Source organism: Lithobates pipiens, unplaced genomic scaffold (genome assembly GCF_037356315.1).
Source record: "Lithobates pipiens isolate NorthernLeopardFrog02 unplaced genomic scaffold, aLitPip1_a1.2 Scaffold_8, whole genome shotgun sequence".
Classification (NCBI taxonomy): Eukaryota; Metazoa; Chordata; class Amphibia; order Anura; family Ranidae; genus Lithobates; species Lithobates pipiens.
In genome coordinates, this window is record NW_027507903.1 from 492,656,492 (window position 1) to 492,671,172 (window position 14,681).

Here is a 14,681-nt window from a genome sequence, read left to right on the forward strand (position 1 = left end):
AGCCTAAAGTATAAGGTCCCCTTATCAGAGTCATCACCCCCCCATCCCCCCCATCTGATGGGCCCTTGCTAAAAAATGAGGGGGGGGATGTTTTGGACAGGTAACCCTCTCCACTAGATTGAGAGCTGAATGCCTAAATAATGTGTGATACTTTGAGATGCCCCTCCTTACTTACAGTATGGGCAGCCCACCGGACAGGTAAGAAGTGTCATAATACCAAAAAGAAACCAAAATGGAAGCCCATTTGGACATTCTGCTAATACATATCAAGATAATAATAGGGGGGAAAATATAGCATTTGAAAGTATTGAGGCAGGCCCTTGCACTACATGCTTTGGTAAATTCATCCATAAATGTGAGCATCAAAAAAGGTAGATATAGTGTGTATTGGGTTTGGTAAAGTCAGCAGATAGAGGATTGCTATCAGCTGAGCTAGCAGTTGGGGGGAGGGGGGTTCCTAATGAGTTTGGCACAACCAAAAAAACAAAAAAGTCACTCTGCATGAATTGAAGCACACACATAACATTTGTACACATTTTAGGGGGTGTTTAGGGGAAAGCAATACTATGGAGCTGACAAAAGACATTGGTAAGTGACTAGACTATAGTTTTATGGGCCAAGAAGAGCATGGTGGGGAAGTTAGTGAGGCAAATATGCATGAGGACAAAGGGGCAGAGTATATGAATTAGAGCATATTGCAATGATGGTAATTAGGGAATGAGGAAGGAAATGCAAGACATTAGCAATCATGAAATACATAGAATGTGATGTTAAAGGAGAAAACTTACCTTCATATAGTCCTTCTGCAGGACCTGAATGATGGCAGAATAGGTCTCTGGAATAATGATCCCCAGAGCCTGGGGGGAGATGCCTGTAGAGAACTTGAGGTCCTGAAGGCTTCTCCCTGTCGCCAAGTAGCGCAACGTGGCGATGAGCCTCTGCTCCGGAGTGATGGCTTGCCACATGCAGGTATCCTGCCTGCTGATATAAAGGGTCAGCAAAGCCAGCAGACGGTGAAAAACGGGGTCCGTCATCCAGAGATAATTCCTGAAATCACCAGGATTATTCTCCCGGATCTCACGGAGCAAAGGCATGTGCGAGAACTGGTCACGCTGGCGCAACGAATTCTTGGTCCACAAACGCCTCCCCTCCCTGTTCATGGACCGGGCTTGTGTCAAAGTAAGAACCCCAACATGAAGCCGCTGCACAGCACAAACTCTACGACGAGCACATAGACGAAACATGGTTTCAAAATGGTCGGCTGGTCAGAACGGACAACAGAAAGCACCAATAAACAGCAATGCCTGAAAGAACGAACTGAATAGCAGAAGCAAGCAGACAATAAGAAATGCAAATCAAAGTGTACCATACCAAGATATAGTCCACAATGAGAAACAAATTCTTACTGACTGCACGTACTGATTATCAGATACGCAAAGACAAGCAGAAACTGAAGAGCAGTAGCGATCTGAATCACTAATCTGAAAAGCGCAAATCGTCTCTCACCAAACTTCTACTAACACGCGATACACACGAGATCAGCAGAAGGAGCCCAAAGGGTGCTGGACCTGGTGCTGAACTTCCCTTTTTTAGGCCCGGCGTACGCGGCTTACGTCACCGCGTTCTTGGCAACCGGAAATTCCGACAACTTGGTCCGACCGCGTGTATGCAACATCACTTCTGGACCTCGTCCGAAATTAATCCGTCGGAATAACTCCGACGTATTTGGTCGTCGGAATCTCCGATCGTGTGTACAAGGGCTAAGAATTGGCGAGTTCAAGCAGTTTCATATGTTTTTTGGGTTTAGTACCACTTTATCTAAATTTAGTGTATTTTTATACAAATATTTGTATTTTTTTTAAACATCATTGTGTACTATACCTTTAAATAAGGCCAATAAGGGGACTTTTTTTGCCACAAGAAGAGGTCCAGGAGAGTTGAAATGAGATTCCATAACCTTCAGGAGCCATTTAAAGCCTGATATACCCTTAAACACCACCTTAATTTTGACTACCACTTTGCTAAAATGACAAAACATAAGCAAATTCTCCCAATCTTTGTCTTAAATTCAGGTGAAATTAAAACTCGTATTTCTCCTCCTTAATAGGGTTATCTATTTAGAGGAGTTGCCAAAAGCTATAGAGAGCCAACAGGTGAATCATCTTGCCAGCAACCACACAAAGTTGAAAACTGAATTTTGGGCTGAGTTAGCCTTTAAATTGTAGACTGAAGGAGCTGGGAATTGTATCTGATCTTTGGAACATTGTGCAGGTATATGATCCTTGTCTGCACTCTGGACTTTCTTCACACACATGTGTTGTCATTAGGAGACCAACACCCTGGTAGGTAATATTTATTACTAATATCATTGTAATATTTTACCCCACACACTGTAAATACGGTTTTTCGGTGTTCACTGATAGTTTACCTATAATACTCAGTCCTCCTTTTTATATTACACTTTTATATACGTGCTGAACAATTGGATTGCTCCAAATTGAGAGTATGTGTACTGTAGACTTTCACTGTTTGTCATTACTTATTGTTTAGCCTGTATTGATTGGTTTACTGAGCACACTTTGTACTTCTTCAACTTAGCACTTTAGCCAAGTACCGTATATACTCGAGTATAAGCCGAGATTTTCAGCCTCTTTTTTGAGGCTGAAAGTGCCCCCCTCGGCTTATACTCGAGTCATCGCTGTCTGCCCGCTCGATCAGCGTGTCGAGCAGACAGACAGCGGCCATTCTATAATTCAAAAGCCGCGCCTCCGGCTCCGCCTTCGCCTGTGATAGGCGGAACACTGAATTTCCCAGCAGCCTGTGTTCCGCCTATCACGGACATCGTATCATCCTCGTACTACGGACGAGGATGATACGATGTCCGTGATAGGCGGAACACAGGCTGCTGGGAAATTCAGTGTTCTGCCTATCACAGGCGAAGGAGGAGGCGCGGTTTTTGAATTTTACAATGGCCGCCGAGGCGCCGACGAAGAGGGCACGGGACGGAGGCAAGGCAAGGCACGGCACGGCACGGGACGGGACGGGACGGAGGCAAGGCAAGGCAAGGCACGACACGGGACGGAGGCAAAGCACGGCACGGGACGGAGGCAAGGAGGCAAGGCACGGGACGGAGGCTCGGGACAAAGGCTCGGGACACAGGTAGGCTGGACACACACACACACAGACACACACACACACACACACATGGATACACACACACACACAGGGATGGGTGGATGGATGGAGACACACACACACAGGGATGGATGGATGGATGGATGGAGACACACACACACAGGGATGGATGGATGGATGGATGGAGACACACACACACAGGGATGGATGGATGGATGGAGACACACACACACAGGGATGGATGGATGGATGGACACACACACACAGGGATGGATGGACGGACACACAGGGATGGACGGACACACAGGGATGGACGGACACACAGGGATGGACGGACACACACACAGGGATGGACAGGCATGTCTCACCCTCGGCTTATACACGAGTCAATAAGTTTGCCAGTTTTTTTGGGGGTAAATTGGGGGCCTCGGCTTATATTCGGGTCGGCCTATACTCGAGTATATACGGTATATAAATACGCATTGTGTGCTATATGCAATATATATTTACAGTATAGAGTGGGGAAAATAGTTGTTTGATTCCCTGGAGATATTGTAAGTTTGCCCACTTACAAAGAAATGAAAGGTCTATAATTTTTATCATAGGTGTATTTTAAATGATAGAGACAGAATATCAACCAAAAAATACAGAAAAAACACATGATACAAATGAGTTGCAGTTCAGTAAGCAATATATATTTTTTTGCATAGAGGTAACATGTTTCTTGTAGTTGGTTACCAAGTTTGAACACATCTCAAGAGGTAATTTGGTCCACTCTTTACAGATAGTCTTTAAATCCTTAGGGTTTCTTGGCTGTTGCTTGGCAACTCAAAGTTTCAGCTCCCTGCATACATTTTCTATAGGATTAAGGTCTGGAGACTGGCTTGGTCACTCCGTGACCTTAATGTACTTCTTTTTGAGCCACTCCTGTCTTTTTTTTTGCCTTAGTGGTATAGTGGTATGTTTTGGCTCATTGTCATGCTGGAAGACCCATCTTCAGTGTTCTGGCTGAGGGAAGGTTATCATCCAAGATTTTACAATACATGGCCCCATCCATTGGCCCCTCAATGCAGTAAAGCGGCCTTTACCTTTAGCAGAGAAACAGCCCCAAAAGCATAATGTTTTCACCTCCGCGCCAGACTGTTGGGATTGTGCTCTTAGGGTCAAAGTCAGCATTTTTCTTCCTCCAAACACAATGAGTGTCATGGTTATGCAATAGAGTTCGTCTGCTTACCTGTCTCCGTGTGTTCATCTCTAGAGACCAGCCGACCCTCACCTGACTGTTTTTGTAATCCATCCTCTGGCATGGCTCCACCCTAGCTCCTATCAGAGAACTCTATATTAACCTGTGCACTGCAGACCAACCCTGCTGATCAACCTTTGTGTGTTAGCTTCCTGTTACCTGCCGTGTGCTCTTCTGTTGTTTTCCATTACCGACTTTGGCGTGTCCTTGACTATCCCTGTTTGCCTGTGATCCTGACCTTTTGGCGTGTCCCTGACTATTCCTGTCTGCTTGTGGCCCCGACCTTGGCTTTGTCTCTCACCATCCCTATTCTCCTGTTGCCTACTGTGGGTGTGAGCTGGGGGACCCTGGGGGTCACGACCTGGAGCCAGTTGCAGCCAAGTCCACCCTCACCACTAGAGGCTCTGGTGAACACCTGCTGGTTCTTAGACTCTGCGCCCCAGGCAATCTTACGCTCTAACCCCGGTGTGATCAATCTTGGTGCTCTGGCGGCCCTGCCTTCCTATCATCTTGAACCCCAGTCCGCAGCAGTCAGCCGTAGGGTCCACAACCTTGTGGTGCCCTCCTGATCCCTACGGTGTGCATCTGTCACCTGGCCTCAAGGTGACCTGACAGTTTGATCAGCCATGGACCTGGCTGACGTGCCGCTTCCTGCAGTCGATCCTTTGCAGGGCATAGTTCGGAGACTTGAGACCCAGGAATCTAATTCCTTCAAGATCTGGCTTCCCGCTTCGAGCAGCTACAGGCTTCCTTGGGAACCCCGAACCCGCAGCCTCAAGTACAGTCTGCAACTGCACCTATCGCACCAGTCGCATCCACGCATTCATTATCACTGCCAGCTCCGTCTCGTTTCTCTGGGGACTCCAAGGCCTGCAGGGGCTTCCTCAGCCAATGCACCATTCATTTTGAGCTCCAGCCTCAAAACTTTCTGTCTGATCGGGCAAAGGTAGCCTATATCATTTCCCTCCTCTCCGGTGAAGCTTTAGCCTGGGCTGCTCCCCTGTGGGAGAAAAATGATCCGGTGGTTTCCAGCCTGTCCAACTTCTTGAAGCTCTTTTGTAATATCTTCGAGGAGCCAGCTCGGGTTTCTTCTGCGGCTAGTGCCCTTTTACGCCTTCGCTAAGAATCTTGTTCAGTGGGACAATATGCACTTCAGTTCCGTATATGTATACTCACAGCTGAATTGAGCTGGAACAATGAGGCCCTGGTCGCAACCTTTTTACATGGCCTCTCTGACCGAGTGAAGGACGAATTAGCAGGAAGAGCTATCCCCGCCGGTTTGGACGATGTCATTTCCTTATGCAATCAGATTGACATTCGTTTCCAGGAGAGGTCCTTTAGAAAAAAAGACGCCAGCAGCCCCTAGGTCCTAGTCAGCCTGAACCTTTTTCCCGTCGCCCTGTGGAGTATCCTCTGTCTGCTGAGGAACCCATGCAGCTGGGCCGGATCAGACTAACTCCGAAAAACGTGCTAGATGCAGAACTCTGGGCTTGTGTCTTTATTGTGGGGGCAAGGGTCATTTTCGTGACTCCTGCTCGCTTCGTCCGGGAAATGCTTGGGTCTAATACATTTGGAAGGTGGAGTATTGGACCCAGAAACATCACCTTCTCGTCTTCTTCTTCCGGTGTTCCTCCATGTAGGCACTTCTCCCCAATCAGTCCTAGCATATCTGAACTCCGGGGCTGCCGGCAATTTTATGGACTGGAGAACTGCTTCTTCTATGAAGCTTACCCTTTCTCCCCTGCTACTCCACTGGTAGTCTCGGCAATTGATGGCACTGTGCTCCCAGGGGGCCCTATCCATTTCCAGACGCTACCTATTAGGATGTCGGTAGGGATACTCCATCAGGAGTGGATCTCCTTCCTCATCCTACCCAAGGCCTCTACCCCCATTGTATTGGGCCTTCCTTGGCTACAGCTCCACTCGCCACATGTGGACTGGGTCTCTGGGCAGATCCTGGCTTGGGGTCCTTCGTGTTTCTCGTCCTGTCTTCTCAAGGTGACCCACAAGAGGAAACTTCCCATTGCTACCACTTCCATATCGGCTGATCTTCCCGCGGCATACAGCGATTTCCGGGATGTGTTCTGTAAGAAGTCTGCTGAGGTGCTTCCTCCCCACAGATCTTTTGACTGTGCTATTGACCTTGTTCCTGGAGCAACCCTGCCCAGGGGTCGTACCTATCCTCTGTCCATTCCAGAGACCCAGGCTATGTCTGAGTATGTCGCCGAGAATCTGGAGAGAGGTTTCATCCGGAAATCCTCATCGCCTGCAGGAGCAGGGTTCTTTTTCGTTGCCAAAAAGGATGGTACCCTCAGACCCTGCATCGACTATAGAGGTTTAAACGCAGTGACTATCAAAAACCGATACCCCTTACCTCTAATATCTGAGCTATTCGACAGGTTGAAGGGGGCTTCCATTTTCACTAAGTTGGATCTCAGAGGTGCATACAATCTCATTCGAATACGGGAAGGTGACAAATGGAAGACCGCATTTAACACTAGGGACGGGCATTACGAATACCTGGTTATGCCTTTTGGTTTGTGTAATGCTCCAGCTGTGTTCCAGAACTTTGTCAATGAAATATTCAGGGATCTACTGTACCAGTTTGTTGTCAACTATCTGGATGATATTCTCATCTTTTCCGAAAATCTGCCTGCTCACAGAAACCATGTACACACCGTACTTCAGCGTCTTAGGCAGAACAATCTTTATGCCAAGATGGAGAAATGTTCCTTTGAATGTTCCGAGGTGCTGTTTCTGGGATGTTTTGTTTCTAGTGCGGGTCTTCGCATGGATCCTGGAAAGGTCTCAGCCATTATCAACTGGCCCCTTCCCGCTAGCCTCAAGGCAACACAGCGCTTTCTTGGCTTCACAAATTATTATAGGCAGTTCATAAGGAATTACTCTTCCATTGCCGCGCTTATTATCGCTTTGACCAAGAAGGGTGCGAATGCCAAAGACTGGCCTCCCGAGGCTGTCTCTGCGTTTCACAATCTGAAACAGGCCTTTGTCTCTGGACCTCTCTTGAGGAGACCAAATCCTGGGGACCCATTTTTTATTGAAGTAGATGCTTCTTCGATGGGGGTGGGAGCTGTGCTTCTTCAGTTCTTTGAGAAGAAACGTCAACCATGTGCGTTCTTCTCCAAAAAAAATTCTCAGGCAGAGAGAAATGATGCCATTGGTGATCGGGAACTTCTCGCAATTAAATTGGCGTTGGAGGAGTGGTGTCATCTCTTGGAAGGTTCCCCTCACTCCATAATGATCTTTACTGATCATAAGAATCTTCAGTACCTACAGAATGCTAAACGTCTGAACCCCAGACAGGCCAGGTGGAGTCTCTTCTTTTCCAGTTTTAAATTCACAATTACGTACAAACCTGGTTCCTGCAATGGTCGAGCTGATGCACTCTCTAGGTCATTTGACACTTTGGACAAGGAGTCCAACCCTGATCCTGAGCCGATCATTCCTACCTCATGCATTGTTGCCCATTCTACCACCCTGGAACCAAAAATTCCTCCTGGCAAGACCTTTGTTCCCACGGAGCTAAGAGCTAAGATCCTTCATTGGGGACATGATTCTAAGGTGGCAGGTCATGCTGGGTTCCTCCGATCCTTCCTGCTCATCAGTCTTCAATACTGGTGGCCTAATCTCCGCTCGGATGTTAAAGACTACGTTAAGGTTTGTCACGTTTGTGCTCAGTCTAAATCTTCCACTCAAGCCCCTGCTGATCTTCTGATGCCCTTGCCCATTCCTAAGGAGCCATGGTCTCATATCGCCATGGATTTTATCACTGATCTTCCACTGTCGTAGAATAATACAGCCATTTGGGTAGTAATCGATGGGTTCTCCAAGATGGCTCATTTTGTTCCTCTTCCTGGTCTCCCTTCTGCCCCTGCCTTGGTTCCCATTTTTGTACGAGAGATTTTCCGCCTTCATGGTGTTCCTTCTCATGTCGTTTCGGACAGGGGTGTGCAGTTTACTTCTCGTTTTTGGAGAGCTTATTGCAAATCCCTCGACATTACCTTGGATTTTACCTCTTCTTATCATACCCAATCCAATGGCCAGACAGAGAGTTAATCAGGAGTTGGAGGTCTTTCTCCGTACCTTGGTCTCTGCCCATCATGATAAATGGGCATCACTATTACCGTAGGCTGAGTTCTCCCACAATAATCATGCCAATGTCAGTTCTCAGAAAACACCCTTTGTCACTGTTTATGGAAGACATCCTCAACTCCCTCTTCCTATGACTTGTTCTTCTGACATTCCAGCTTTGGCTACTGTTCAGGAATCATTCATTTCCATGTGGGCTGACGTTCATGGTTCCCTCCAGAAAGCTGCCAACAAATTCAAGAGTTTTGCTGACCGTCGCAGGCATAAGCCACCTTCTCTTCAGCCAGGAGACAAAGTCTGGCTCTCCACCAGGAACATCAAACTCCGGGTTCCTTCTCTCAAATTTGCCCCAAGATTCATTGGTCCGTACACCATAATTTCTAAACTGAATCCGGTTTGTTTCAAGCTCCAGATTCCCAAAAGCCTCAAAATCTCTAGCTCCTTCCATGTTGCCCTTCTGAAGCCTTTAGTCCTCAATAAGTTCTCTCGTCCTCTCTCTACCGTAACACCGAGGATGATCAGGAGTACAAGGTTAGCCAAATTTTGCATTCCCGACTCTGTAGAGGCATTCTCCAGTACCTCGTGCACTGGAAAGGTTTTGGTCCTGAGGAGAGGTCGTGGATTTTGGCTTCTGAGGTCTTCGCACCTCGTCTGTTGAGGAAGTTTCATTTGAAGTTCCCCTCTAAACCTGGTCCCAGGCGGGGAAGGGGGAGGCCTCGTAAGAGGGGGGGTACTGTCATGGTTATGCAATAGAGTTCGTCTGCTTACCTGTCTCCATGTGTTCATCTCTAGAGACCAGCCGACCCTCACCTGACTGTTTTTGTAATCCATCCTCTGGCATGGCTCCACCCTAGCTCCTATCAGAGAACTCTATATTAACCTGTGCACTGCAGACCAACCCTGCTGATCAACCTTTGTGTGTTAGCTTCCTGTTACCTGCCGTGTGCTCTTCTGTTGTTTTCTGTTACCGACTTTGGCGTGTCCTTGACTATCCCTGTTTGCCTGTGATCCTGACCTTTTGGCGTGTCCCTGACTATTCCTGTCTGCTTGTGGCCCCGACCTTGGCTTTGTCCCTCACCATCCCTATCCTCCTGTTGCCTACTGTGGGTGTGAGCTGGGGGACCCTGGGGGTCGCGACCTGGAGCCAGTTGCAGCCAAGTCCATCCTCACCAATAGAGGCTCTGGTGAACACCTGCTGGTTCTTAGACTCCGCGCCCCAGGCAATCTTACGCTCTAACCCCGGTGGGATCCATCTTGGTCTTCAGGCGACCCTGCCTTCCTATCCCCTAGAACCCCAGTCCGCAGCAGTCAGCCCTAGGGTCCACAACCTTGCGGTGCACTCCTGATCCCTACGGTGTGCATCTGTCACCTGGCCTCAAGGTGACCTGATAATGAGTCAAGTTCATGCCAAAGAGCTCAATTTTGGTCTCATCTGACCATAGCACTTTCTCCCAATCCTTATCTGAATCATGTATATTTTAATTGGCAAACTTCAGACGGGCCTGTACATGTGCCTTCTTGAGGAGGAGGACCTTGCAGGTGCTGCAGGATTTCTATCCATGGCAGCGTATTGTGTTACCAATGGTTTGTTTGGGGACTGTGGTCCCAACTGCCTTGAGATTCTTCACAAGCTCCCCCAGTGTAGTTCTGGGCTGATCCCTCACTTTTCTCATGATCCTTACCCCATGGGGCGAAATCTTGCATGGAGCTCCAGACAGAGAGCAATTGATGGTTATTTTGTATTTCTTCCATTTGCGAATAATCACCCTGACATTTGCTTCCTTCTCACCAAGCTTCTTGCTGATGGTCTTGTAGCCCATTCCAGCCTTGTGCAGGTCTACAATCTTGTCCCTGATGTCCTTTGACGGCTCTTAGGTCTTGCCCATGACAGTGATGTTTGAATGGAAGAAAGATTCTGTGGACAGGAGAAGAGTACAAAGGGAAAATAAAGAAAGCTAGGGGAAGAAGAGAGAAAATGGGAAGAAAGATAAAAAGGGGGTAGGGTAAAAGAATGGGAGATAACAAAAGAGAAAATAACTGATAGAGTGAAAGAGAAGAGAGAGTTACCCTAATCTTATCTAAAATAGTTCATTAAACTCTACTAAAATATTTTTATATTAAATCCTTTTGACATCATTGAATTTTTCAGCTACCTTTGATATACGTTCAACTGCTCCACTGTGTTCTCCAAACCATGAATTTAGGGGGCCATAGAAGCTTCAGAAAAATCAAAATGAAATATTTCACTCCCCCGAGCACATTTGAAGCCCTCTGGCTGGAATTTTGTCAAAGCGCCAATCACATGAAAATGCTCATCTTGGACTTTTTCATGGCACTGAGCAAGCTATTCCAAACCATCTCCCATGTTTTGGCAGCTCTGTGGGAGGCCCTTGAAGTGGTGGTCCATTTCTTGCTGACTATTCTTAATGTGATTTGGCTGGTTTTGAAAATCATCCTGGTCCTTGGAGAACAAATAAAGGCGTTGGGTCCAAACCAGATAACACAGCAGCACATGCCAAAAAAGAACTACTGCAAAGAAGATTCTGCAAAATTTGACTCCATTAACAAGAGCTTGACAGACTCTCAGACCTGCAAAAAGCAACATATAGAGTATAATGACATCACAAAGGAAGCCATACACCATAATTACACTAGGAAGGAGCCTGTGTATTCTACATACACTGAAAAAGAAACGATTTCTTCTAATTATATCACAAATGATCCTGCACACTATAATTTTAATAAGAACTCATCCGTAGAGAAAGTGGCTGAACTCCCTAATTACATCAATAAGGAAACTGAAGACTTTGATTTCAATGAAGTTGAACAAACAAATTCTTACAGGAAGGAGGTTATACAACCTGATTCCACCAAGGAGAAACCTTTCCACCATTCCATCACAAAGAGCTTAGTCCATTCCAAATACATCAGTAAGGATAATGAAATCCATGCATTCAATAAGAACAAGGTTTCACAATTGAATTCCTTCAGAAAGGAGTTTACACAGTTTGAGTCCACCAAGGAGAAACCTTACCAATACTCTGTTACAAAGGGCTTTGTTCATTCAAAATATATCAGTAAGGATAATGATCCTGCATCCAATAGGCATGAGCATTCACAATCTAATTCCTACAGGAAGGAGTTTGCAAACTCTGACACCTCCAGGGATAAGCCTGTATACTATTCCACCCCTAAGGAGTTTGTGCATTTTAAATACATAGCTAAAGAAGGTGACCACTCTGATACAGGCAAGAATTAAATTTTCCTAATCTCATGACTAAAGGGAAGAGTTTGCCACCAAGAAAGAACATGTACAATACTCAATCACTGGAGAATCTGTGCATTGAAAATACATGAGAAAGAAAGCTGTAGAATCTGGTGCTGACAAGAATGAGATTGCACAAGCTTATTTCCACAGGAACAAATTTTCACTATCTAATTATTACAAAAAAAACAACATAATTGTATTCCTACAAGAACACGTTTACACACTATAAATCCTACAAAATACTGCATGTACCATCTGATTTAAAAAAAAAAAAAAAACAAGATTGTTTTATCTAATTACTACAAGAGTGAGGTTTTACAATCTAATATCTACAAGAACGTGGTTGTAAAATCAACTCTCTACAATAAAAAAGTTGCACAAATGAATCCATCCCTTCAAGACAGAGGTTGCGCAATCTAATGCCTGCAAGACTGAGGATGCAGAATCTAATCCCTACAATCAAATCTTCAAGAACAAGGTTGTACAATCTAATACCTGTAAGATTCAGGATGCACAATCAAAATCCCTACAAGAACAAGAATGCACAACTTAACTCCTAGAAGAAAGAGGTTGTAAAATCTAATACCTACAACACTGAGGATGTTGAATGTAATCTCAACAAGAATGGCAACCTAGTACAAGCCAGTCAACTGCTGGTTTTCCAGCATGCTCGTCCGACAGAAGCCAACCAAACGGACAGCTTCTGTTGGACTGGCTTCTATACACCTGGTCCAAATGTCGGCCAGCTTTTATTGAACTGGCCGATGTTGCCCGACATTTGGCCTGTGTGTACTAGGCTTATAAGAACGAGGCTGTACAATCTAATTCCTACAAGAAGGAGGTTGTACAATCTAATTTCTACAAAAACAAGTTTGCAAAAGCTAATATACGAATGAGGTTTTACAATCGAATCCCTACAAGAACGAGGTTGTACAATCTTATGCGTACATAGGGTTGTATAATCAAATTCCTACGAAAATGAGGTCGCAGACACTTACCCCATCAAGGAGGATCCTGTACAGTATTTTAGGAGTAGTAAGGAGTCTGTGTTTAAATTACACAAGTAAAAACATTTATTATGCTGGTTGCACCAAGGCCATTTGTGATTTTGTACAAAAGAAAAGTCGCCTTATCCTCTTTCTGAGGAATTCTACATTTTCAGATCCAAACATGGATATTCCCGTGCATTGTCGTTCAAACGAGAATGAATCTACGCTTTGTGATTTGAAGAGTTTTACAAAATTTGATTAACGCAATGAGTACTTTGATAAATCTGATTTAGATGACACTCTCAATTACAGATTCAGTAGAACAAGGGGAGGATTGTATCAAACCTCAGAAAAGAGTACCGTATTTTTCGGACTATAAGGCGCACCGGATTATAAGGCGCACTAGCAACGACTGGCTGATAAAATGGATATTTCCATATATAAGGCGCATCGGACTATAAGGCGCACCGGATTATAAGGCGCACTAGCAACGACCGGCTGATAAAATGGATATTTCCATATATATAAAGCGCATCGGACTATAAGGCGCACGGTCGATTTTGGGAGAAAATTTAGGCTTTTACGTGCGCCTTATAGTCCGAAGGTTTATGTCAAGATGACAGATACTGTTAACAAAGAACTCCAGCGATGTCAACAGGTCATATATAAGGCGCACCGGACTATAAGGCGCACAGTCGTTTTTGGGAGAAAATTTAGGCTTTTACGTGCGCCTTATAGTCCGAAAAATACGGTAAGTTCTTGTACACACGGTCAGACATTCTGACGGAAAATGTCCGATCGGACTGTGTTGTCGGATAATCCGACCGTGTGTGGGCTGCATTGGACTTTTTCAGTCAGAATGTCCGACCAACAACGTTTGAGAGCTGGATATAAAATTTTCCAACAACATCATCCGATTGGACTTTGTTTGGACAAAGTGCCACGCATACTCAGATCAAATTACGAGACCAAAGCTATTGGATACTAGCCGCAATGTAGTCCCATCGCAATGAATGAACGTCATCACGTTCCAAACGAGAAGAAAGTTTCCGACAACTTTGTCCGACCGTGTGTATGCAACACCAATTTCGGAAAAAATCCATCAGAAAAAATGCGAAGGATTTTGTGGTCGGAATTTCCGACCGTGTGTAGAAGGGCTAAGACAGCCTGGAAAATAGGTAAGCTAAAAAATGAAGGCGCTTTCAATTGAAATGTTGTTTTAAAAGGGACAAAGAAATTGAAAAAAAATACAATGCAACATTTTCATAGTATAATTTGAATATGTATCTGTCTATTTTGATTTAAAAAAATAAAATAAAAATGTAATTACTGGTTAATACATTATAGAGATTAAACCAGACAGCAAACTCTTACCTCCTAGCTTGGATGCTCTTATTTTCTTCCACAAAAATCCAAATTTCCATACAGCTCTTTCCTTTAAAGGAAATTATAATTGTATGATAAATATTATATACATACAGTACATGTAACCTTAAAGCTGAACTCCTGACAGACGGTTAAAACCACAGGTGAAATACATACACTGGGCATGTCTTCTCCGGGGTTGTATTTCTGTGCAGTCACTTTTGTGATTCCTACACCTCTGCCGGTACAGTGACAACATTTTCTCTGATCAATAACAGATACACCATGGAGGGGTTTAGGCACCCTAAAAAATAATCGGTGGTTGGTTGGTTAATGATGTAGATAATAGTAGTGTACAGACCTTTATTACAAATTTTTTTTTTTTTTTTTTTTGTGCAATGACTTTTGTGATTCCTATACCTCTGCCAGGATGGTGAGAAAACTTACTCTGATAGTCCATGTGTGTTCAGTATGTAAGACCTAACAATGAACTTCTCTCGTTAGCACCTATTTAGTCTGTTAAATATACCAGTGAAAGTGTTTTTTTGTTGTATATTTTTAAAAGTGTAAA

At 44.9% G+C, this 14,681-nt stretch overlaps 1 protein-coding gene across 3 annotated transcripts; it reads left to right on the forward strand.

Annotated features, from left to right (window-relative positions):
• Nucleotides 1-2,259: 2,259 nt before the first annotated feature.
• Nucleotides 2,260-14,463, forward strand: LOC143960463 (uncharacterized). Of its 3 annotated transcripts, XR_013270325.1 has the most exons (4): nt 2,261-2,342; nt 10,638-11,665; nt 11,706-13,106; nt 13,502-14,463. XR_013270325.1 is itself a non-coding variant. In XM_077469099.1 (2 exons), exon 2 carries the CDS (start codon nt 10,683-10,685, stop codon nt 11,745-11,747), a length of 1,065 nt encoding a protein of 354 aa, XP_077325225.1. In that variant the 5' UTR covers nt 2,260-2,342; nt 10,638-10,682; the 3' UTR covers nt 11,748-14,463. The 3 variants fall into 3 exon arrangements, 1 of the variants encoding a protein (XP_077325225.1); XR_013270324.1 differs by having other exon boundaries at nt 2,260-2,342; nt 10,638-13,106; XM_077469099.1 differs by having other exon boundaries at nt 2,260-2,342; nt 10,638-14,463.
• Nucleotides 14,464-14,681: the final 218 nt, after the last annotated feature.